The sequence below is a fragment of the Bemisia tabaci genome, chromosome 3 (assembly GCF_918797505.1).
Source record: "Bemisia tabaci chromosome 3, PGI_BMITA_v3".
Lineage (NCBI taxonomy): Eukaryota > Metazoa > Arthropoda > Insecta > Hemiptera > Aleyrodidae > Bemisia > Bemisia tabaci.
The window spans coordinates 43,939,264-43,965,175 of NC_092795.1; the positions used below are offsets into that span (position 1 = coordinate 43,939,264).

The 25,912-nt window shown below is 38.7% G+C and overlaps 1 protein-coding gene across 2 annotated transcripts; it reads left to right on the forward strand.

The window, feature by feature from the left end:
• Positions 1–4,694: 4,694 nt before the first annotated feature.
• Positions 4,695–9,866, forward strand: LOC109030720 (uncharacterized). Of its 2 annotated transcripts, none has more exons than XM_019041816.2 (3): positions 4,695–4,853; positions 6,714–6,936; positions 9,503–9,866. In XM_019041816.2, exons 1-3 carry the CDS (start codon positions 4,836–4,838, stop codon positions 9,784–9,786), a joined length of 525 nt encoding a protein of 174 aa, XP_018897361.2. In that variant the 5' UTR covers positions 4,695–4,835; the 3' UTR covers positions 9,787–9,866. The 2 variants fall into 2 exon arrangements, with proteins under 2 accessions (XP_018897361.2, XP_018897362.2); XM_019041817.2 differs by having other exon boundaries at positions 6,714–6,888.
• The last annotated feature ends 16,046 nt before the right edge of the window (positions 9,867–25,912 follow it).

Here is a 25,912-nt window from a genome sequence, read left to right on the forward strand (position 1 = left end):
TGTTATTTTTTTAAAGGAGAACAAATGGACATGATTCCTTGAAGTGTTTGCAGAATTTTCCTCGAACATAGAAGAAAAATCACGGCAGTTTTAAAGAATTACCGTTGAGTAGTTTTCCGTTTAAAAAATAAAGTATGACAGGAAGTCTGCGACGTCGCAAATCGAGTTATGTGATTGCCGACTTTCACCGTCGATATGTAACTCTTCTCCTCCAAATCATCGCTGGTCACGAACTTGTATTTGGAGAAATGCAGGTAATAAAAGTTTACAGTGCGTCATTGACTTGCCCAACACTGCAGAAAACTACGGGCAAATGAACCAAATTGCTACAGTTTTTGTTAAAGGCTGTAAAAGGTCCAAAAAAAGCAATACATCCTTAGATTACAATACACTTGGATACGATATAAATCAAGCGTGTTTTGTAAAGAGTAGAAAAAAAGGCAGTAATTTTATTTTGGATTAGAATTCTTTAATTTTTCCCACTTTTATTGTGGACGAGAAAATGTCCCAAATAAATGAACACGAGCTCTTAGTGAAATGTTCCACCGATTATTGCCTTTCCAGTTTTTTAGCACTGATTCAAAAATCTTCTAAAAGTTTGACAGTAAAAAAGATATGAAAAGTTTCGCATTGCCAAATTAAAGTAAAATTTGTCATCGAATCAATGTTCCCTTCCCAAATATTATGACACTCAAAAATGTCTATCGAGAAAATACGGAATTCGTTAAGTATTCAATGGTTGAATTTTTACTTTCGTATGGTCGTCAAAATGCCTGCATGGTTTGGCCGTTAGCTTCACGGAAAAATTACATTGCTGATTTAACCATTAAATTGCTAAAAAAAAGTGGCTGCAATATTTCAACGTATATTTCACAATACAAAAATGCTACTTTAACCACCCCTGTGGTTATATTAGCTTGCATACCAGTGGTTAAAGTAGCATTTTTGTGTTGTCAAATCTACGTTGAGATATTGCAGTTACTTTTTTTTAGCAATTGAATTGTTAAAGTAGCAATTTAATTTTTTCCATGTTGCTATATAAATACTCGTGCACTCTGACTGGCATGTTTTAGAAAAACGTCCTTCTTTCCACTAAACATTTGCCCGGTCCATCCGGTTAAAAATAGGGGACAAAATCTGGATTAACACGATAAGTATGACCCGTCTTTCAACAAAATATTACAGAGCATGGATGTCCATTCAAGTGGTTTGAAGATTGACTTCTGTAGCTAATACAAAAAATGTACCTACTTAAGTTTGAAATTTAAGAGACGGCATCCAAAAGCATTCCTCTTTAGGACGAATGTATTGATTACATCGCTGTTATTTCGTTTATTTCTGAACTATTCCCTCTGAGGGTGAAACATGATGGAAAATGGACTGCATGCATGACAAGGAGAAACAGCATGTGTACCATTAGGTCCTTCATGCAGAAAGGTGATTTTATGAATGAATCACAAAAATAGGAGGCCTAGAGGAAAATGTAGATAGTCTCAATGATACAATGCTTGGCGATGAACTTTTTCGCCCATATAACTCAATGCTTTTTCGGGCTGATCCCAAATCGGACGTATTTCTGTCAAACGGAACTATGTGTATTATTGAGACGTGAGCCCTGAGACCCTTAAGAATATACGCATAAAAGGGCTCACGTCATGATGCACATAGTTCCGTATGACAGAAATACGTCCAATTGTAGTTACGCCCTTTTGTCAGCCAGGTAACGACTTGGTCCTTGATTACATATGCAACTATGCTCACTATTGACCATGACCATGTCCACAGTTTCGTAGAAGAACAAACACCACGACCCGTGCTAATCTATCGCCCTCTGTTAGACGGACGTCACACTGGTGTTTCCAATTGAGTGACGACCTAGCACAATCATCAACGACGTCATTTCTTCCGTCAACTCTGGATGAGTGAGGAAAAAAGTTGTATCGAGAATGCCGTGAATTCTAGCACATTGCGGCAGTTTTGTGACTTATGAGTCAGTAACGTTCTACACTGGAAAAAAAACACATTGGATCTAGAGTCCAAACTCTTAAAAAAAATTGACAAGAAAAAATACTCTTGATTCAATCGGATTTTTGCTTGAATCAAAACGAAATCCGCTTAAAGTAAGAGGCTTGGTTCTTGATTTAAGCTAGATTCTGATTGAATCAACAGTACTTTTTCTTGTCGATGTTTTTAAGAGTCTGGACTCTAGATCCAATGTGTTTTTGTTTTTCTAGTGTATGTACGCACGTTAATGGGGAGAAGAGGTTAAGGTTCAACCCTCCTCTTTCAGCAAAAAGAAAAGCCTGCGTAATACGTAGCTTTTTGGCTCCTAGAAAATCTCATGAGTTAAAGAATAATAATAAGAATCAGCGTAAGACGTTGCCAATTTCCTTTCATGTAGGTTTTTATCGCAAGAGATCTGTGCTCAGTAAATTTGAAAATACAAATAGGTTATACTCATAAACATCTTCTCGGTATCATATTACTTATTGTTATTTTTTTTTTTTTTTTTTTTGTACGAAAACACAATTTGAAAGAGAAGCTAGGCAACGTGTGTTGCAGTTATGGGCAGATTTCGTGCATATCCGTCCAAATATTATTATAGTTTTCTTCATCTATAATCTCACAAGGCAGTTTTTACAAAATTCAGTCATACCAGTGATAGCTTCATAGAGATAACTTATTTTTAATACAGTCGCTCCGTTAAAGGCCACACTTGACTACCATAGAGCCCGATACCTACTTTTCATAGTGGCGTCATGTTCACGGTGCTTGTTTGCCTTTCAAATGCTCACTCTGATCCTAGAGCACCCCGCTCAGCATCGCGATGGCTCTCCTCCCTCAGATAATCCTGTCCTAAATCGACCAATATATCCTTCCATCCTGCGGGCCGATTTTTGAAATTGATAGGCAAAGCTATAGATAAAGAAGACAAAAGAGATATGGTGGGATCCCATTGGTGGAAGCGGGTGGTTGCAATAGACAAAGGAGGTAAGTAATAGACTAAGTAACGGCAACCCATGAGGAACCCGACAGTTAGTCCATCATATTTTCTCCCTTAATTTTAAAAGTCGAAAATTAAAAAAAAAAAAAATACACGGTATACGAGTTTCTCCGCCAGGGAGCTCTCACCACAAGAAATCATTCACCACCCGGAGGCGCCGCGCGGTGGGCTGCCAGCTTAAAACGCGCATTGACGCCTACAAACCTACAGGGCTACTTCACGCATTGCGCAATGCTTGAAGTATCCCTTTAGGTTTGTAGGCGTCAATGCGCGTTTCGAGCTGGCAGCGGCAGCACGCCGCGCCGTGCCGCGCCGCAGCGTGCCATAAACTTGCCCACAAATAATAGGTCAGGATGTTAAAATGTAGGCAATTTGACATCGAATTCCAAATTAGCGACTCAAAAAAATATCGGTTTGGAAACTTTCTTGATCTTTCAGTCATTATCTGACTTATTTCTTCCTATTCTTGAGTTTTGGACCATAGTCTATAGGAACCACCCAATTCAACCAATAGGATAGCTCCACACTCCCTACGTTTTCTTTGTCTATTGCCTTGTCTATCAATTTTAATAATCGGTCCGCTGATCTGAAGTACCTACATAAGGACAGTACGGACATGTCGAAATGTGGAGCTCTTAGGGCCTAAAGTCAACCTTTAACCTTTGAAAACAAAAAATGTCATTGCCAATCTTCAGATTTCAATGTCAAACCAAAATGGCCAAGAACGTCATGAATGAGCGTGCTTCCATAAAAATGAGTAAATTTTTGCAAAAACTAAAACAAATACGTACTTTACCCACGGCGGATCCTAACAATTGTATTAATGTACAACTGTCGATGATTTGAATCAATAGATTGGCTACCCTTATGGGGCCCTAAGATCTCCAACCTCTACATTACCGACATGTCTATACTCTCCCTATAAAAGTAGTCTATCCTGATCCAGCCAAATACCAAGATACTTACGCTCGTTGTATTCTTTGATGCGCTTTGAAGAGCATAATCTAAAAGTTAAAAAAATAAAACCAGAAAATGGGCATGCAACTGATCGAAGTAGGAATCACTGTCAACTGAAAAATAGAGCAAAGATGGCTGGAAAGAAACAGGCATATTTAGTCTGATTTCTACCTCGGTCAGTTGCATTCCCATTTTCTTGTATTATTTTTTTAACTTTTAGCTCTTGCTCCAGCTAAAAACTGGCCCGAAACGTCCTGGTTTGTGTTTACTTTGCCATTGGCCTTGCATACCACGTATTAGGTTATTTTTCTTGCTCTTTGAAGATTAATGATGCACTGTGACTCAATTTTTCAACCTTTTCTGTCCAGTTAGTAGGCGTAAAATTAACCTTCACCCTTTTTTTGAGTCACTTAATGCTGGCCTTCATTTTTTCCCGCCCACAAAATAATTCTGAGTCAGCGCAATTCCCTCAGCAAAGACGGAAAAAGAATCCCGGTGACAGAATTCTTTTGTGAATGAGCTATCTTTGTAATGGCGAACAAACAAAGCCGTATTTACCTCGTATATTAGCATGGTTCAACACCGTCATATCATGACGCTCGTATGCCAACTCAAAACTCTGCCAAGTTAAGTTGAAAAATCTGGAATACCTTTCAAATTATCAATGAGCCCTTCAAAGATTTTCGGTAAATTTGTCAACACGTGAAAGATCTTGAGTGGTGTTTATATACCTCTTAGCTAAAGTTTTGAGTCAGTACGGTTTGCAGTGATTTTTGCGGCTATCTCGGATATTTTGGTGCGCGAAATTCCGAAAGACTCGCCTCAGTGTTTCTCTCGGATTACCACAATTGACATCGTGAGACAGTGCACCAAGATGAAATCTCAAGTTGTGGTATGTGATATTTTTATAGTCTTTGCAAGCAGCTAATCGAAATTTTCATGAAAGTTAAAATTTTACAGTGAACCCGTGAATGATTCTTTTCAATTATTAATAGAGTGAATATATATTATCAATATTAATGGTTTGACTGGTATCCTCAGGTGGTACCTCTTTTTATTCCAATTAAGTGCTCTGCAAAGTGGGGATCACCTTCCAAAGTTTCATTTTTAATACAGGTTCGCATCTGTATGATAGAATAAAAATTACTCTCAACTTATTTTTTTAAAAAAAACTGAATGTCGTTAATTTGCGTCGGATATCTAATAATATTTTTTACCTTTTTCTTTTTATTATTTTTTTAAGGGATAACAGTAATTTGAATATATGAAAGTGCATTTTTCCTAGTAGGAGCAAATATTATAAAGGCATATTAAAAGAACACGAATAAAGAGGGATCGATAACTAAACGCATCCTGAGTCTAATAACAATAATTATACACGCACTTCCTCTCGATAATTTTTTCTCCCGTTTTAAAATTCGATGAATATGACCGTTGGAGAGCAACAAACCTTCAATTTTGCTTATTTTTTTTGTTCTTTTTTTTTCCTTTGCGGGTAATATTTTCTCTTTTTTTCTTTTTTCTACCACCTTGAATCTAAACTTTTGTAAGTTGTGAAAGATTTAGATGCACTTATTTCAAGCATATCATGATATTTTTCAATGGTTTTAAAATAGTTTTTTGTGTATTTTAAAATGACCGCAAAAAAAAAAAAAAAAAAAAAAAAAAAAAATGATTCAACAGATGTGAACCGGTGAAAAAAATTTAAACAGTAAAAATTTACTTAAATTCTGGAAAAGTGTCGGTGTAACCATTTTCCTCCCTTTTACTTGTTTGCGTTGGCTTTGCCGGTTGTAACAACATAAACTTACTGTATAACTCTGCGTGTTTAGTAAAACATAAAAAATACGTTCAAAAGTCTCACGAAGACAATACGAAAAATCGGAAAACCCGTTTAATTCCTAAATAAGTCTACGGTAATCTACTGTGCATATTCAAGGCAGAAGTGCAACTACCTTTCCTTTCCTAAGAAAATGATACAAAATACATTGCTTGAGTGCTATCATATTTTTCATAATGCTTGCAACTACGTTTTCGCTCACAAAAATTAAAAATCTAAACCCAACCAACAATTCCTATCATGGCTCCCCTTTCATTAAAACAATGAAAATAGGTTTTTTTATTTCTTTTTTGTCATGAGAGGTAGGTATCTACATTTTCTTTGGCTAGAAAATAGTTCCTAGGGAAGATGGTATGAAATACGTCTCTTACAAAAGACTCGCATCTGAAGTAAGTCACTGAAATCGATGAGAGAGCAGGAAGAATTTGCCATCAGCTCATATAACTTGTACTATGCTACTAAATCATGATGGTAAATTTTATTAAAATTAAAGCCGAGCTCACTTGCTCTGCCTGCTCAAGATTGGAAATGATTTAGGATACGTGCAGTCAAATTTTCCTATTTTACTGCATATCGAGAGATATACTACCATCATATTTTTAATTTGTCTGTGATAATTAAACATCCTTAACATTTCTTACTACTTGCATTGCCAACCCCCTGGTGCACTTCGCGCCTCAGTCGTCATGCATTATGCGTTATGCGTTACTCTTACAATTGGATCACATTTTGCAATAAGGAACCACTATTTCTGGCCCATTTTAGAAACAACATACATGCCGGTTTTCGTACACGGATATGTGCTTTTATGGGAGTGCCAGAGATATTGGTTCCATATTGCAAAATGTAATCCAATTGTATATTATAGAGTATGATAATGATGATAATAAAACTGCAATTCGCATTGCACAGATATTCGTTTGCTCCGTACTGATGGATCTCATGCTGATGTCGGAAGCATCGAGGCTGCCCCTAGATCAGTCACCTGCACAACCTGCGCAACCTGTGCAACCTTTGCCTGTGTATACAGGCCCGGACCCCATCTCCAGCAGAGCTGCCGATCTCAACACTGCTCCCACGACTAACAGTGAGTCCTTTTCTCTTTCGAAGGGTCTCGGGAACATAAGACGACACCGTAAGTCGAAATACTGAATTCTTAACTATTTCGCATGAAATACACGGAAAAATCGAATGTCAGTGCTGCTAGATTCTGGACATACACAGATACATGTACTGCTAAACAAATGACATATTTATTAGGTAGTGATATTACAAGGTTTCTATCAGTACTTGTTAAGCATTGGTCTACGTCAAAGAGGAACGCGATTAGCACTTAGCACTGACTAGTAGATTTTCTGGAGATCATACATAATCAGGAATTCAGTGACACCAATACTTTTTCTTCAATGTCGAGGATCGTCGATGTGTCGCGTGCAACTGACATGATTGATTGTACATGGTCTTGGACAGGCCAAGATGGTGAAATCGTAGAAATACCTATAACTTAATTGAGGTGTTTCAAAGTTTTTTTTTAAAGTGAGAAACGCATAATCGTGCACACACAATTGCAAAATTGTACACACAATTTTCGCTATATTCCATGAAAGGAAAGAAAGTTCACTACAATTACATGAGTAACAAGATAAGGAATAAATAAAAAATAAATTATACTGCTTCCAAATTATGTAGATTAGTCGAGTGAAAGTTACAATAAGCTTAAGTCGTTCTTAAGTCCAGCGTGAGCTTTCTGAAATTGGCGAATTTCGATGATTTTAGATAATGTCCTCTCCATTTTTGGACGACTGCAGACCAACAAAACTTAAAGACGTGCAACGTCACAAACTGAGATAAAAGCGCGATATTTCAGTTTTACCAACAGTAAAAACAATATTTATCATTCCTCGATATGGAGGTGCAAACGCAGGTCCAGTCTATGTTAAAAGTTTCAAAATAAGTTGATCACTCTGGCTTTTCATCAATACAATTTTAAAATTCAAAATCCGACAATGTGCATTGGCAAATATTGTATGTTTGTGAAAGCAAAAATTGAGTCAGTTATCACGAGTGGGATTTATTACATGAAAAGACAAAGCTGGAAAAATGTTAAAAAAATATAATTTTAACAGTACTTAAAGTTGAAGCCAATGACAAGGTCAGGTCCTTCTTCAAGGCTTAAAATAAAGCCTACAAAATTCAAAGTAAATCCAAACAAAGTTTGGTAAAATTACTTCAATTACAAAAGCTAAAATCTTAATTTCTTGATTTTCTTTTCAGTCCTTTATAAGTGTTGCACTTTTTTACTCTGCACAGCTTTGCTTCAAATTACTTTGTTTTTATCTGCTGAGAGTTTCTGCCAGGGCTAAAACGTTGTCAGCTTTAAAAGTCGCATTGCAAATAAATTGACCAAGTTACCATTCGTAGTATAATGTGATCCGGACTACTTAATGTAGTGTGAGACTACTTATTGTAGGAAAGCTGCGTCTATGAATATCATACACGGATGATATACATAGTGCGATGGTGGACTCCAGGCAAATAATTGGTTAAAATCATTTGCTCGTGCAAAAAATTCTCTCCTTAATATTGTGTTTTCGAATGGACCTTTCCCGTGGTAAACAGCTTACTGTATAATGGGGCAAAGAGCTTCGTTCGTCTTACGTCGAGAGCCTTGAGACTATGTTTGCTTTTGCGAGCCGGTCCCGTAGTTACCGATTCCAACATCAAACAAGGAATTGAAGTGTTTGGGATGATTCAGTTTAGCCAACATTCGAACTTAGTTTGTTTTGCCGCTTCAGAGATTGGGAAAGTTAGCGTATTGACAATTGAACGTCATTCGGCAAATGTGATTACTCTGAAAGAAGAGTTTTGAAAAACGCGTCTCAGCATAATATGTATACCCAGTGTAGGTAGTACTATTCAAAGAACCTTGATCAATCGATTATTTTCTCGGTAAGACCTGCACGGTATTTCCAGAACCCGGTGAAAAGCGCAACCCACTAAATCTGTATACCTCTCAACTTTATTTGATTAAAATAACCTCAGGCATATTTGAATCGGTGAGTTCAAAAACACACCAACTCGGGTTTTTTTCGATTTTCACTTTTTTACGGTTTAGCAACACTTATGGATAGATGCATCTGCACGCAAAAGGAAATTTCGAAATTGCAATCGGAAGTGCTCGAAACAGCGACGGGAAAGGGAAAAATCGAAGCATTTCATTGGAAATACCAATGTTTGGCCATTTCAAGGGAAACGGGTGACCATCCGATTTTGCGGTTTTCTTTTTTCGGTTCGGTATATATTGTACCAACAAGTTATATAAATATTCAAGCGTTATTCACGTCGAAAAATATACATTTTTCTGGGCAGACTATGAAAAATCAATATCTAAAAGTCGGTGAGAACGAAAACACACCAACTCGAAAATTTTTAAACGCCAAATTCTCTGTCATCAAACATGGTGGATTTCAACTTGGTGCTTTACAAAGTCTCTAAGTACTTGTCCTTAGGCACCAACAAGGTTTTTCTTAAACTAACTTCTTCGCCCTCTGCGCAGTTTTAGGTGTTTCCTGAAAAAAATTTTTCTCCGAGTTGGTGTGTTTTCGAACTCACTGATTCATTTGACTTTTTGATATGTTTCTTTAGTTCTTTATGCCCTTCAGAATCTTTGTTTAAACATTTACTCTGGATATATTTTGCAGTGTTTGAGAGGTATTCCTCGAGCACCTTCGGAGGGTTATTCCCGCAGCCGTACTGGAACAACAGGAACAACTACAACTCATGGCCCTACCCGTACACCCCTGGTTTCCAGCCGAACCCCGGTTACAACCCTGCTAACCCGTACGATGCTCAGCCCTACAACCCGTACTACCCTTACAACTACTTCGGAAGTTCCTACGGCAGCGGCGGCAACTACGGATCCTCTGCTCCCATAGGTGCTATAGGCTCTGCTAAACCGGGCACATCCAAAATTTCCAAGACTTAAAAAGTCGACTGATGCGAATTTCTTGTAAAATAACGTAAACCAGTAAAATGTGTAAATAAATTATGCTAATTTTGTAATAAGCGTGACCTTTTCATTTGTTAAACAAGAACCATTTCGACGGTGAAACCATCAGACCACGTATCTTGTTTGCGGTGTTTAGAAATCTTCGCTCCCATTTTATTTTTTTTAGGGAGAACAAATTAAAATCATTACTTGAAGTTTTCACAAAATATTTTGCTAAGACAGGGAAAATCAAGGAAGTTTTTAAGAATTGACGTTGAGTAGTTTTTCATTATCATATGACAGAAAGTCTGCAACGTCACAAACCGACATACGTGCAGAGTAATACTGTGTCTTAAAAATTGGTATAAATTTCTCATGAACCATAATTAATTGAATCGACACATGATTAAAAAAAAGTAAGTCAAAAAAACTCATGAGCCTGGCATCATACGTAATCAACGAAAGCCAGGGCTCGTGAGTTTTAAACAAAATGTTAAAAGTAATATTTTATAAATTTTATACGTTGAAAAAACTTTTCAGCCGTTTTTTTTTATGTGGTGGATTAAAAACTGAAATGACCGATCCTACAAATATTCTGAGTCCAGATATCAATTTACATCGATTTTTTGGAGTGAAATGCAATGAAATTCGATGGCTTAAGCCAAAGGCCATATGTGTAACTATTTCACATTGTCCCAAAATATACGATTTTAGTTGCTTGAATAGGTGAGGACTTAAATGCACACTGCATTTGTGCCTAATTCAATTTTTTAATACCATCTATATTCACCATGAAAATGGTCAAATCATCACTCCCTCTTCTCTTCTCCCTCACTCTATCTTTCGGTTTCAAAACCATATCTAAACATTAGGCCAGGCGCGTGGTAGCTAAAACTGAGGCTACCTGGAATTTCGGGTACACAGCGATTTTTTTGGCTTACAATATGTTTTTTGGGTCGCTGAATCCGAATCTGAAGTTTCCTACCGCGTATCTGGTGAGCATTTTCCGCCATTTTGAAAAAATGGCCTTGAAAGGCCTTTTTTGCGGTTTTTTTTATATAGCGGCTACGCATGAGAAAAAGTACCGGATTTAGTTAACGTTTTGAATAGCTTACATAATTTGGAAGAAAATGGTGTATACATATGCTAGGTTTGCTTAAAAAGTTAGGAACTTTGAAACTCGGAATTTTGGAACGGTTCGGAACTTGGCGGACCGCAGCGAGCCGGACCGCGCGTTGACGGGTGCACTGCGAAAACGTAAGTAAGCGCGATGTTCACGACGCTGCTATCTTCCTCAATTGTTGAGCAAACCTAGCATATGTATACACTTATTTCTTCCAAATTATGTCAGCTATTCAAAACGTTAACTACATCTGGGACTTTTTCTCATGCGTACCCGCTATATAAAAAAAACCGCAAAAAAGGCCTTTTTAGGTCATTTTTTTAAAATGGCGGAAAATCCTCACCAGATACGCGGTAGGAAACTTCAGATTCGGATTCAGCGACCCAAAAAACATAATGTAAGTAAAAAAAATCGCTGTGTACCTAAAATTCCAGGTAGACTTACCAGGCGCCTGGACTAAAAGGAAATCGACAAGGCCAGCGTGCATAAAGGCGATTTCAATTTTGATCTTCCGTCGCATTCCTCAGGCGCAATGATACAACTATTTGAACTCTCCGCAATACGTGAGGTATCACGCCGCATTTGAAGGCGTTTTCAAAACAGCCAAGGTCCGATATCCGGATAATCATTTTGCATAGTACATATTCTTTTCTTTTCATTCCTAACCACTCGTTTGTTTTAATCCTCCTATAAAAACCATCCATTTGCAAAATACAATTCTACCTGTACCGCACTTCAGCTATGCATTCACGACTGCAAAAATGCCAAGGGAAATCGACAAGCCCAGCGTGCATGAATGCTATTTCAATTTTCATCTTCCGTTGCATTTCTAAGGCGCAATGATACAACTATTTGAACTCTCCGGAATGCGTGAGGTATCACGCCGCATTTGAAGGCGTTTTCAAAACAGCCAAGTTCCGATACCCGGATTATCGTTTTGCAAAGCTCCTATTATTATTTTTTATTGCGTACCACTTATTTATTTTTAATCCTCGTATAAGAACCATCTATTTGCAAAATACAATTCTAGCTAGAGCGCACTTCAGCTATGCATTCACGACTGCAAAAATATCAAATAGGCCAGGCGCGTGGTGGCTAAAAATGAGGCTACCTGGAATTTCGGGTACGCAGCGATTTTTTTGGGTCGCTGAATCCGAATCTGAAGTTTTCTACCGCGAATCCGGTGAGCATTTTCCGCCATTTTGAAAAGATGACCTAAAAAGGCCTTTTTTTGCGGTTTTTTTTTATATAGCGGCTACGCATGAGAAAAAGTCCCAGATGTAGTTAACGTTTTGAATAGCTGACATAATTTGGAAGAAAATGGTGTATACATATGCTAGGTTTGCTTAAAAAGTTAGGAACTTCGAAACTCGGAATTTTGGAACGCTTCGGAACTTGGCGGACCGCGCGTTGACGGGTGCGCTGCGAAAACGTGAGTAAGCGCGATATTCACGATGCTGTATCTTCCTCAATTTTTAAGCAAACCCAGCATATGTATACACCATTTTATTCCAAATTAAGTCAGCTATTCAAAACATTAACTAAATCCGGGACTTTTTCTCATGCGTACCCGCTATATAAAAAAAACGCAGAAAAAGCCCTTTTAAGGCCATTTTTTCAAAATGGCGGAAAATGCTCACCAGATACGCGGTAGGAAACTTCAGATTCGGATTCAGCGACCCAAAAAACATGAAGTAAGCCAATAAAATCGCTGTGTACCTAAAGTTCCAGGTAGACTTACCAGGCGCCTGGACTACACGTCAAAAAGAAACTAAAGCAAATTCAGGCGCTTGTAAGAATCTGTTTAATAGATATGACCGATCTTTACGAGATTTTTACGTAGCCATTTGGAATTTGAATAAATCAGCATGAGTCGCAGAAGCTAGATTATGTTACTTTATTTTAAGCTCAAGAATTGCACTGACCCTTAAATACCCAAAAATTGACCCAATCCTTGCTGAAAACATGTGTTCCATGGGTGATATTTGCGTGAAAATGGATTGTGGTTGTAGCTTCAGACATGGGTCTACAAATACATCTTTAAAGAAAAATCAGACATCAAATTTTAAAAAAAGGAAAACCCTAGTGTCAAGGAAGTTTTTTTTGACGAGTACCCCTAGAAATCAGTCTCATTTCAACTTTTCTCCCTCAGTAGCAGCATAAGTGGAGGATTGTGGGTACGAGAACACGCCTCGCGCCAGAGCGCCTTCAATTTTGCGGATGCAACACGGACATCCATCGAGTACGAATAGTTGTATCTCCGCGCCGTCATCTCAGCGCGTCTTTTCCCTTGCTCTATTTTCATATTGTGTTGGTTCCGTTTATCGGTGGTGCTTCACTGGCTACTTGAGCCATCATTGGCAGCTGAGCGGATTGTGATTTGATTAGAGATCACTCCAAATTTAGCTATGGTCCGAAAAATTTCTACCAGAAAAATTTATAAATTCCTGTTGATATCTGCGATACTCATGCATATGCATACTTCACTCCACCAACAAGGACAGGAAATCACAATACCCATTTTATAGTTTTAAATGGAAATTTTGATGGCGTGATTGAATCAAGCAAACCAAAATCAGGCTCTGTTTTTTTTATTAATGTTATTAATTCTTGTCTAGTTCTTATTAATTTCTGGTAAGAATTAGGAGAGATATATAAGACTCCAATTGAGGTGAGCTGAAACTCTTTGCCTCTCTTAATTTAAAAATTTAAATTTTTGTTTATACACCCATCTTCTAAATTTTTTGTAACGACGTTAATAGCCTAGGATGCTGAATGTCTATAAATTAAGCAACTAACTATATGTTTCCTCAATGAGGACTGGTGTATTGAAGAGCACTTTAAGGCGAAGTCGCGAGGTTGCGGTAAATATAACGAGCGGTTGATATGGAAGTGCTTAAAAAGCTTTATTTTGTGATAATTTTGATATCCTTAAGATTTCCCCCAAAAAACCGAACGATTTATGTCTTGATTTTCCCGCAATTTTCACCGCGGATCTGCAGTCAGGTACTTCCTCCACGATCGACAGTTTATTGAACTAATTTCTCATACCAATTACTTCCGATGCAATATTGCCTAAAGTTCTCATCTTTCTACAGGGAGGTTTCTGAGGCCACGTCTACTGTCGGGGACAATTTTTCCTGCGGAACAACTTTAAAGTCCCGTTATAGGCTCAAGTTGCGTTGTAAACAAATAAACGCGCCTTGACACCCGGAACTTTGGTCGCGGGCTCTCCACATTCGGTTTTCTCCCCCTCCCACCGCCCCCGCCCCCCCCCCACCCTCCGCGGCGCTGCGCAAGCGAAAAGCGTCCTTCGTCCCGACAACTTCGTAATTTATGGAGCAGAAGAGAAAGTTAAGCCATCGTGAAGGAGTCAGGCGAGTTTCCTGAAACCGGAAACGCGGTTGTTTGATCTCGGCGGAATTTCCGGCGAGCTCGCGGCGGTTTCCCGGATTCCGCGTCACCGTCCGGCAACGCCGCGCCGAAGTCAAACAGGACGAAAGGAAGCCGTGTTTTGAGCCGCTTGTGTAATTGTTTCCGACGTGGTGTGTGATTTACACGGCCGACTCTCGCTTTCCGTGTACGAATTGCCAAATTAGAGAGGCGCAAAATTCAGAGTAACCTATGAAAAAATGGGTTCACGCCGAGTTCAGACTTTCAATTCGAGGTAAATTCAAATTTCGCACGTTTTTCAGATGAACAATTGTTTCCTGAGTGTCAGACATAATATAAGATTTTTTAACTTGGTCGGAGGGGGGAGGGGTAGGCAGCTTGGGGGTTAAAGCTACCTGTCTTACTCGGTTACTTGACCTCGAGTACTCGAAATGGTTCAAAAGCAGTTTATTCACCAACCAGGAACCAGACGGAGTTACTGTACTATACGCCTTCTTCTGCAGGAAAGAAGCGCTAAAAAGATTATGAGATTAACCTCTCGTGTCATGGAACAACAGATGCAGTCATCATTGGCCAGACAAATGCCTCAGAAATAACCCTTGGGTTTAGCTACGTCTATTTTAAAACGGATGAAAAACGAAACAAGATGAGTAACAGCCACTAAAATATTGCTCAAATTGAACAGAGTGGGTTTGAGTGGTTAAATTCCATTATTTCATGCTATATATACCTATATTATTCTAATCACTAAGAGAGTTGAAACCTCCTTACGCAGCCCAATACAATCAGCACATATTACTCTTTATTTATTGGTTTTCCATTCTCTTGTATACTCGTTTGTTAAAAACTTGGGCTATTCATTGGAAGAAAGCATGCGTCATTCTAAGATTGACAGCAAAGTTGTTGAAAATGGTCATGAAAGGACATATATATCATTTTGTACGCAAGATCTAGTTCAATGGCATTCTGACGGAATAAACAAGAGCATCGCTAAATTGTGCGTGCACATTTATCATGAGCTGCAAAACACCGTTAACTCTCGAGGTAAATTTCCCCAAAGCGACTTCAAAGTGTCTGAGTGTGTAGCCGTTTGGCCTTTTGCCGTATCGCGTTGATGGTCAATCCTCCTTTGAACCTTGCTGAAAGTTCGACCCCGGTCCAACGTGCCTGTCAAGTGCAGAGCAGAGAGATCAAACTCTAGCTTTTAGGGAAACTCAAGTACCTGCCTCGTTCCAATCTCTGTTTTTTCTTCACTTGATCAAGAACCATACCGTGCCCTGCCCACAAACTCCTTAGCCTAAGAAGTTGCCTGATCTTATATTTTCTTTAGGAAAAATAAGCTATGAACAAACTTGTGTGGAAAAAATCTCTCTGCCGACACAAACAAGAGAGGGGGAGAGAAAGAGAAAGAGAGCGAGAGGAAGATGGAGAGGGAGAAAGGAGGAGTAACAGAGAGACCGAAAAACTAAAAGTTTGAAAGCATATTTGACCATAACCCGCATTGAGGTCTAAAACTGAGGAGTTTTCCTGTGTATTGATGCAAACTTTTATGTTTGACTGTCACAAAATGACGGTATTGGAGAATCTTGTGCAAAAGCACACTTGTAAAGTCCTCAATACATTAGATTCAGAAAATCAAGAGACCTGCTTGGCTATTTGCCTATCTTGCGAAGCGCAGGAAAAACTACTACACGAAGAATCCACACAACTTAAATTGGAACAGAAAAGAAAGAGAGGCGAATAAAGTAAAGCTCCTCTCGAAGAAATCTAATTTCAATTATTAAAATAAGTGAGTGTATCACCAAACTTTAAAAAGCAGAGATGTCGTGGGAGTTTAAGTGTGGTCAGATTTTGATTCTTCAATAGCTATAGGTAAATAACAGTGATGAGAATTTTCTCAGATTGCGCGTTTGATCAAATCTTCGGCGCAGGAAAAAATAAGGAGGCACGTATGCGATGTTTCAAAATGGTTGAAAATTCCACAATTTTAACTGACAAAGTCAATGAGAACCTTGTTCAATTCAAGTCGAAAATGCCAGAAAAAGGTTAAAAACAGGAAAACTAAAAATGAGAATAAGAAAAATTAAGCTCGGCGAGAGTGGTGGAATTGTTATACTCGTAAATATCAGCTCTTACAATGTTGACTGCGGAGCTGTCAATCTGAATCGAAATAGTTATTTTAGAGAAAAAAATGGTGTTGATCGCAGGGTGTTGCAAAAAAACAGAAAACTCAAGGGTGAACATTTCACCGAAATTTGAAAAAGACAAGAAAATATTGGAAGGAAAATGTCCAAGTTTTCTGAATAGTAAGATTTTTCGGTTTTCGGCTACTCATAATGCGGAAACGAAAGTTGAGCTTTTATAAATTTATGCAAGGATTGCGACTCAGGCCATGCTTTTCGTTTTCTGTATATACATAGTTACAATTATTTGTAACTGTACTGTATTTAAATAGAGAAATGAGTTTATGGATCTAACGGATCATCATGATGTGAAATAAGGTGGCAGTCGAAGACATTAATAATGTTACGAAACAATATGGGCTTAGATCCTCTCACTTCATTAAAAAAAGACGGGGTTTTTTTTTAGAGAAAATTGATTATTTATATATGAAAGAAAGTTAAAAATACAACAGAAGAAGTGAATAGGCAAACGCCGTGGGCGTTGTCTCTCTTTTTAAACTGTACCTAAATGTCGATACAGAGCACGGAGTAAATAAAATTGCACTTCTTCCTTTCTCAGCTTGAAAACAAACTTTTGAAGCGATTGAACCAATCTAAAAAAGTTCTGGAAAACGTTAGTTGGGGAAGTTTTCGGTCATGAAGCTTTCCTTTCCGAAGTGTTGCGATTTAAAGTTTCCTTACTTGACTTAAACTTAAAGACACTTCCTTTTAACCGTTAATATTAAAGTGTCCAAACCAAACTTGACGATTCTCGTTCGCACTTATCGACGCTCCAGCCCCACTGCTGAAAAGAAGACGATCACTCGACATTTTTCATCGATTCTCTGCTTTTGAAGGAGCTGCCAAAAGAAAGATCAACAAAAGTTACACTTTTATTCTTTGGGTTTTACACATTTTTACCGAAGGAATGACGGATATTTTTGAAGATTGGTACGATCGGCAGCATTTGCACCTGCCTGGATAAAATAATTTTTATGACTGGCGTCCATTTTTAACGCGCGACAGTATGTGATGGTAAGTGTGGTTTCTACTCTAATTATCGATTGTTTAATAACTCCGAGTTCAATTTATTGTATACAACCAGTGGAGAGGCCATGAAGCGTTAATAATCATCGATATTTCCCGTTTGAAGCTGTGGTAAAGAATCAATGGGTCACTAAACCTTGTTTATTTTACTGAATATTCTGAAAGTAGAATGTGAGTAGATAACGTGGTGATTTTTCCGCATTTTTATGGAGCCGAAACCGCGGAGAAACCCGCTTTTGAAAAATCTAAAAACTGCAAGACATTTCAAACGCACCCAAATGGCGGGAAACTGACGGTGTTGACGCACTGCAGTAGTCATATCGCAATCTTCTCTCATTTTCCTCTGATGTTTGTTAAAATAAAACGTGTTTCAATGTGGAATTGTTGCTCGTTTATTACAGCTAACATATGAATGAGATTCAAGTCTTGAATTCAAAAGTTATTATTTCGACTTTAGTATTGTTTTCATATACGAAGAGTAGATAGACATTTGACGGAAGTCGTGGAAACCCGTGCCCGCTTCTGATTGGTGCCAGATGACATCATTCAGTGCGGCGCGAAACCGCACTGGAAAAAAAACCTGCTTGGACCAATGCAATGGTGCATTGACTCAAGAGTCCAGGTGCATTAAAAGCGGCGACAAGAAACATGCTTCTTGGATCTAGCATCCGAAAGTTGTTGAACCAAGAAACCTGGTTTCTTAATTTAAAATTCCATCGTTTCTTGGATCAAGATTTCTGTTTTCTTAGATCAGGATTTCCAAAAATTGATCAGGAGCGCACTCTACTTGTGAAGAGTACAATTTTCTGATCACACATCATCAACTATTTAGTGGGTTATTCAGTACATACAAGTATTACACAAGTTAATTAGAGAGACAAGAGACATATATTCAACAATTTGACTTACCATCGAGAGATGTTGCGGCGTAAAATCTCGAGCGGACCTGTGGAGATTCGAACCCACGACGCGCGGTGTTAGATGTACAGCCGAGCGCTCTACCAACTGAGCTATAGCTGCTACTGGAGAGAGAGGTCGAAATATCCCTACAAACCCTTTTAGGAGCGACTAGTAGTTATGCAGCTTGTTCTTCGTCCTTACTACTTCATTCAGAGCACTTAAACCTTTTCGAAACTAAAACTTTCTAAGTTTCATCCGTAAAGTTATTTTTCAGCCCTCGTATTTTGTCATTTAAAATACCTAGAAAGTATGAATTATATAAATCTACTGTACCGAGATTTCAACAGGTTCAATCCTATCGCGTGACGTCACAGCATTATAGATGAAATTTCAGGTTTTAGGGGGTATTTATCGACGGATTTACTTGAAACTTTCTGACGGGGGGTACTTTTCGACGGGAAAACTCGAATTTTTGGTCAGATTTTCAAAATTTCAAAATCCAAGATGGCGGCCGTGGCCTAAAATGCAAAGTCGGCTCCTGTTCGCTCGATTTTCGTGGAACTCGGTTTTCCGGGGGTACTTTTCGACGGGAAACTCGAATTTTGGTCAGATTTTCAAAATTTCAAAATCCAAGATGGCGGCCGTGGCCTAAAATGCAAAGTCGGCTCCTGTTCGCTCGATTTTCGTGAAACTCGGTTTCCGGGGTACTTTTCGACGCAAGTCAAAATTCGTTCATGGTTTAGTGACTCATTATTAAGATGTTCGTTGCAAACATCCTACTTATCGATCCTTTCCCATAGTTTTAAATGGCAGATCAATCGATATATAGCAAAGCACGCCACGCATGTATTATAACATCCAGTTTGAGCATTTCTTTGATGATAAGAGGAAACTCAAAAAGGAAAATCAGCGACGCTGTGCTGTGTTCGGGGTCATGCTTTCACCAAGGAATTTAAGAGAACAGCAGCCCGATTGTTGAAACATTAACTGGCTATGTTGGCAAGGTAAGACAAGACATAGCCCTATCTTCGTCGCGTAATATATCGATTTTCGATTCTTGTCGTGCCAACATACGTTCCTACAATCAGGCTGCAGGACGAAACAAAGATACACACAAAAATACCCTGATAAAATAACACAATGTTCTCGATTTTCAGATTCTCCTTGCTCAGAGGATGCTTCGCTATCTGCAAATGTTTCTGATCATAGAGTACATAGAGTCGTAATGTAAGTGGGAGAGCTGGCGCCACTTTTAAGCATTTTCCAGGTCCCGAATTCAGAGACTCATGTGTGACGCCGGGTCACTTTTTCGATACATGATCGATTTTTTGCGATACACGGGTACCCGGCCATCTGATGTAAACGAAGAAGATAAGAATCACCACGTATTCCACGCTGCCATTTTGGATCGAACATGTATCGAAAAGGTGACCCGAACTCGGCGCACACCGGGCTCGGAACTCGTCGAGCAGAACATGGCGCCAGCTCTCCCATTTACATTACGACTCTATGTACTCTATGTTTCTAATAGCAAAGGGTTTGAGTCTAGTTCTGCCGTGCTAAGGAAGAACGCTATGTGAACATTCGAGATTTTCCAAATTTCCCCCAAGTAAAAAATGCATTTTTCAGGAAAGTTGTGCATAGTTTTCTTTGAAATTTTAAGCTATTTTAGACTAGAGTTTGTACAAAATTGTCCGAAAAGTTTGAAGAAAAATATGCGAAAATTTCCGTGAAAATTCGTATTTTATCGGAAGAAAGTTGACAACGCATGATGGCTCGTACGGCGTTCTTCCTTAGCACTACAGTGTTGGACCAGGGTTTGTTGCTCTCTATTGGGGAGGATATTCATCGGCCGGCACTGGGATCTATGTTTTACTGATGACGTCATCACTAATCACGGCGCCTCACGGAGCAGTGGGTCACAAGGAGTGGGCAATTTGTTTCTTTGAACTCGCAGTCCGGAGCGTTGCTGTGTTGCGTGTAGCAGCGCGCGGCTTTGATTTACGAGGGTTCTTCAGCTTACTTACTCTTTAATTTGCCTCAGCCATTGAGCATTTGCAACTGTCAGTTGCATCCCCGGCCCGTTCGAGCCTCTCAGCTGCCTGTTTTCCTTCTCATGTGCGAGATACTCATGATTTTGAGAAAAAGGAGACGTGTTAGAGCGCACGTAGCCCGCAACATTACACTGAAAAAAAATTCTCGGCGATTTTTACCAAGGTCCGTTGGTACCTTTACCATCTCACTTTTTTTTACGAATTATTGGTAATTTTACCAAGACAGACTGGCAAGCTTACCTGAAAACCCGTATTTTTACTGTTTTTTCAGGTGAGAATAGCACTTTTATTGGTAATCAATTCCCGGTAACTTTGCCATTTCATCTCGATGATTTTACCACAGTTGATAAAAAATATTGGCGTTTTTACCGGGGTCCAGTAAAAGTACCGAGAAAGTCAATAATTGTACCGAGATTTCTCGGTAAAATTACCAATTCCATAGATGGTAATTTTACCAAGAAAAAAACTGAGATCAAATAGAACCCTGAGTTCTTGGTAATTTTACCCTTTTCTTAGTAAATACACCGAGATATTTTTTTCAGTGTATGGCAAGCGTCCGGAGTGAAAGGTTTTCAAGGGTGATTTCACAGTAACAGGAATAGCTAAAATGTACAATACCTTAAAAATAAAAGCATACCAATGTTAACCTTTCATCGTTCAATTTGAATGGTATTAAACTTCCTTTTTCCAGATTTGGCATGAACTTTTTTGACCTTAAGTTATAATGATTTGCAAACAACCCATTGAATCAGGCATCAGCTCCTCTCACGGGACTGTTGGAAGTCCTGACAGACATGGTGGCACTGCCAAAGTGTGTCCGTTACGTAGCCCACGACTGAAAAAATCCCAAAATCCACTATTTACACACAAAGTGTGTACTTTGCATCATGCGTTTCCAAATATCCCGCGTCTGCCGAAAATTTATTCTTTGCGCTATATGTCCCTTCCGTCTCAGATCCAGACAGAGCTCAAAAAAAGTCTTCTCAGGTAGCCGTTTTGCCATCAATTTTTTTGCATGACCGTTTACCAAAGATTTGGCCATGATAAAGATTTGGCAAAGATAATGCTACTTTTCTCTTCCATTATCTTATGTCATTTTCCGGAACTCCCAAAACGAATAGTTCTCTATTCTCTGACGTCAACTGGTCCAGGAGTAAAATCGAAAGAGATGAAAATGTAAATTTTATTCAAATTTATCTTATTTTAACAAAAAATTACAACTGGTTCCGCCCATGGTCCTCGTATTTTCACCATTTCAAAGAAGTCAAGGTAGATTTGCCGGCTGAGTTGTAATTGATGAACCTTAAAATGTGTCCTGTGACGCACATCGTGCAAAACTGTAACATTTTCAGATGATAGATGCCAACTTCCAGACTCCTTAATTACAGCCAGAATTTACATTACAAGGCTTGCACGTCTGCAAACATAGAGAAAATTAATCCGTAATTAAATTGTTATGGAGTCAGGCGAAATGATCCCTCGGGTAAAAAAATAAAAATTAAAATTGGAATAACTTTAGTCCAGCCCACTGGAGTTCTTTATGTGTCCCATTTTGCGCAAGGGAAACCCACACATTCTGCCAAATTGACCCTTACTTGCGAAAATTTTAAGGTTAAAGATCATTGAATCGAGCGCTAGAGAACATCGCAGTTGAAGATTATTAACACTATTGTTACTTGTAGATACGATTCATTCCAAACCTGCATGTATAATATCCCTGTTAATTCGAACTATGAATGAAAATGACTCACAATCAATGTTTCTGAAAGTATTAGGCAGCGTTTACCGATAAAAACTGAGGATCTTTTTTTGGCGCGTATACGTAGTATACCGCCTTTGCGATCGTTTCGACCCCCCCTCGATACAATAACCGAGTCCCCTAGTTCCTTACCGAAAAGTGACTACCGCGAACTTCTGAGATTTTCCAAAGCGTGTAAAAAGTTTACTAATCCGTCAATAATAATGATTAAAATTTGTTTCTCATTCTGGGGCTCGCTAGTTTATGTGTAATGAATACCAAGAGTCTACGTTTCTTGGTTTTTTTTAAAAAAACCTTAGAATGGGGCGCGCTGATTTAAAATATGCATATATAAGCGGAAGCAAGCGAACTGATTCGAGGATGGCTGACCAGTTCGGCACTCCTTGAATGAGAATTTCACTCACTCCGTTTTGTTCACAACGTTGCTTTGACATATCTCCACAACACTGTTATCCTTTTCAAAAGTTGGTACTCCTTGCTCTGATAGCCGGGGCCACCAGGATAGTGGTAAGTGCAATCTGTGATGAGCCTCGAGACTCATTAGACCATTTGCTAAACGTGGCTCATACAGGAGTCCACTAAGCCCTCTCGTCCCCACGCTCCTGATCACTGCGTCGGCGTCACGAAGAACAATGGGCCTTGGGTCCCAACGCGGCCGATACCCGTACCCCAATTACTCACGCTTCATTAACCATTTCACCGTCACGCTAGGATTCATCCAATTTTCAAAAAAAATTGTTTCGCATGTATTTAGCAATTTTTTCCTTACTCTCCGTTAAAACACAAATAAAAAGAGACCTCATTCATAAAAATCGGCCGAATAGAAGAGAAGTTACAGTAATCGAAATCCGAAGAAATCAACAAAACCTCGACTCCTCGATACGAAAAATAAAATGAAGGGGAAAAAAAGAAAGTATAAATTACAATTAAATATAATTGACCTCAAAATTTGACAAACAATTCATTTATATACCTAACGCTGAAAAAACTGGGAGAAATTACAAAAAATTTGCCTCTTGCAAGGGGCTTCTTTGTAAGAATTTTGACCTGAAGACAACGGTCGAATAACAGCAGTACTCCATACAATACACGGTGTGCCTGAACGAGTTAAACATTTTTCATACGTCCAAATCGAAAAATCTTTATATTTTTAACTACAATGTTTCTTGAATCGTTTAAGCAAAAAAAAAAAAAAAAAAAAAATTCCGTCGAGATTCTGGAACGCAAAGGCGCTTTAAAAGTATCTGGGGCTATAATAGCTAAATCACCGGTAGTAAATTCGTTATATTATTAAAAAGAAATTGATTCCATAGTTTAATTCCTTAGTTTCTTGAATACGATTATTTTAAGCACTTAAACATTTATACCACCAATTTTAGCCATGGGGTGATTTCCTGAGAGCCGATAATATCACGAATTTCTCATAGAACCCCTCAACAGTGGCTTGCTTTTTTGGCAGCCGATTCGGCCATCGAACCGGAGTTTAAATGGAAGCTGATAATAACCCAAAGCTCTGAGAAAAATTTTGAGATGAGTATAAGAACGGTTTGTTGTAAGTAGCGAGGAGAGGCGGGCAAAGCGGCTAAAATCCTATCTAATTTTTACAGTTTTTCTGTTGAATTAATGTTGCCGCGGGCTTCTGACTGTCCACACATAGTTCTGTTCAGCATATCGATACATAAGTATTTACATTTTACATACGTAGAATCTAATTTTCACGTCGGGGAGTTGACATATTTTGATTTTTTCGATTTTATACGGAAAATTGATGGTTTTTCGGGATTGAAATTATTATTGTTTCATGAAAATAAAATGCACCCAAAATGACTATAGCATATTGATTCTTACACATTTGCACTCACAAAATTGGTTGGTAAATTCAACGACGAGTGGGTGCATCGACCTGGTATATCAGTTTCTGCAATTTTTTACGGCAAATCAGTAGATTTTCGGGATGTAGATTGCTTACTTTCAATTCATGAATGAATAAAGCAACGACATGGTTGAACTTCTTTGCATGGAAAGACGTTTAAAATAACAAAATCAAGACGTATTTAATGCAATTGCATTTATATCGAGTCAATTTCTTTTCAATAATATAACGGGATTTTTACTACCGGTGATTTGGTATTTTAGCCCCAAAATACCTTTAAATCGACTTTATCTTCTAGGAGTTCGACAGAATTTTTCCTTTCTTCGCTTAAATTATTCCGTAGCACTTTTCTTCAAGAATCTGATAAGATTTTGCTTGAGGCAGATCAAAAAACTTAAATTCGATCGAATAGCTTTCTACTTTCACAATACACGGTCTCGTCAAGGTGCGTCTTTGACCTCGCAGTGTTGGATCGTGAATTCTCTTTTTATGCTGTTTGCCTATTTTGAAATCTCTGTAAATGAAAACTAAAGGGGTTGATATGTGCGAGTTAATGACGCGCCTTATCAACACATTGTGTTGGAGTTCACTGCTTGTTTTTTTCTCTTTTTTTTTTAACAGAAGTGGAATCTGCTAGATAACGGGGAAGAACGAAAAGTTCCCCCAAATTTGACGCACCTCAGGGAGGGTTTCCATTCCGGTTCCTGAAATCCAGGTACTAGTCGCGATCCGGCTAATAACTAGGTCTCACGTCCCTAGTCCAGACCAGGGACTAAAAATCGATATATTTTACCCAAAAAGGCCGCTTGAGTAATACGAAAGCTACTCAAGGGGAACGGGATATGATCTTGCCTTACGGAGTCTCATCAATATCCGGGGGGGGGGGGGGGGGGGTTTGGAGTGGCGTCAAGCCCACTTGAAAAAAAAAAAAAAAACAAGAAGAAAAAATCCAACATGAGTATGTTGGAAAAGCGTGCCGAATAACTGAAATGTTGGACAAATACCTCTTATTTTCACGTCTTTGCTTTTTGCATCAATTGGTACTTTTTGCTAAATTTGGGAGAAAATATTGATTCATGAACGTTGAATGTAAATTAATTTTAAAGATTCCGTCCAATTATCTTGATTTTAAGCTGATATGCGGCATTTGCGCACGACCGTGATTTGGGCGAACTGCCGTGCATCGAAATCGCGTTCAGTTAATCTCTTTGGATTTCGAACTGTAACTTCTTTCCTATTCGGCCGATTTGTACAAATGAGGTCTCTTTTTATTTGTACTTCAACGGAAAGTATAGAAAAACTCGCTAAACAGACGGAAAACAATTTTTGAGAAAATTTGGTGGATCCTGGCATCACGGTGAATGGTTAATCGGTTAATCGCCTCGCCGTCTTTTATTGCCTTGCTCGAAACCGGACACCCAAAGCTATATCGCGAGATAACTGTAGTGGTTTAAGTGGATTTCGGCAGGGGCCATGGTTAGTACATAGTATAATGAGTCACGAGGCTCATCACAGATTGCACTTACAGTGCAAGACGCTCATTGGCTATAGAGTTTTGGCGGGAAAGAAGGTTCTAGAGTTGAGTCCTCCGAGCGTAAGAAAGCTCCTATGAGGTTTCTGTCAAATTGAATAATACGGTTTTGACAGAAAAATGTTCTCAAGGGTTTCCAATTAGCAGTTCATTAGATTTTTTGGTAAAAGACCATCAGGGCTTGACAGTGTAATGGTTCAAAGACAAAGAAACGGGTGCGAGGAAAAAAGTATTTGGACGACCCGTTGAATAGCATTGGTTGATCTGTGTGCTGTACTATG

Excerpts from the sequence above, each read along its gene's own strand:
- LOC109030720 (XM_019041816.2), top strand. Across the intron at positions 6,937-9,502 it reads CGGGAACATAAGACGACACC|TGTTTGAGAGGTATTCCTCG; the intron begins GTAAGTCGAAAT and ends TATATTTTGCAG.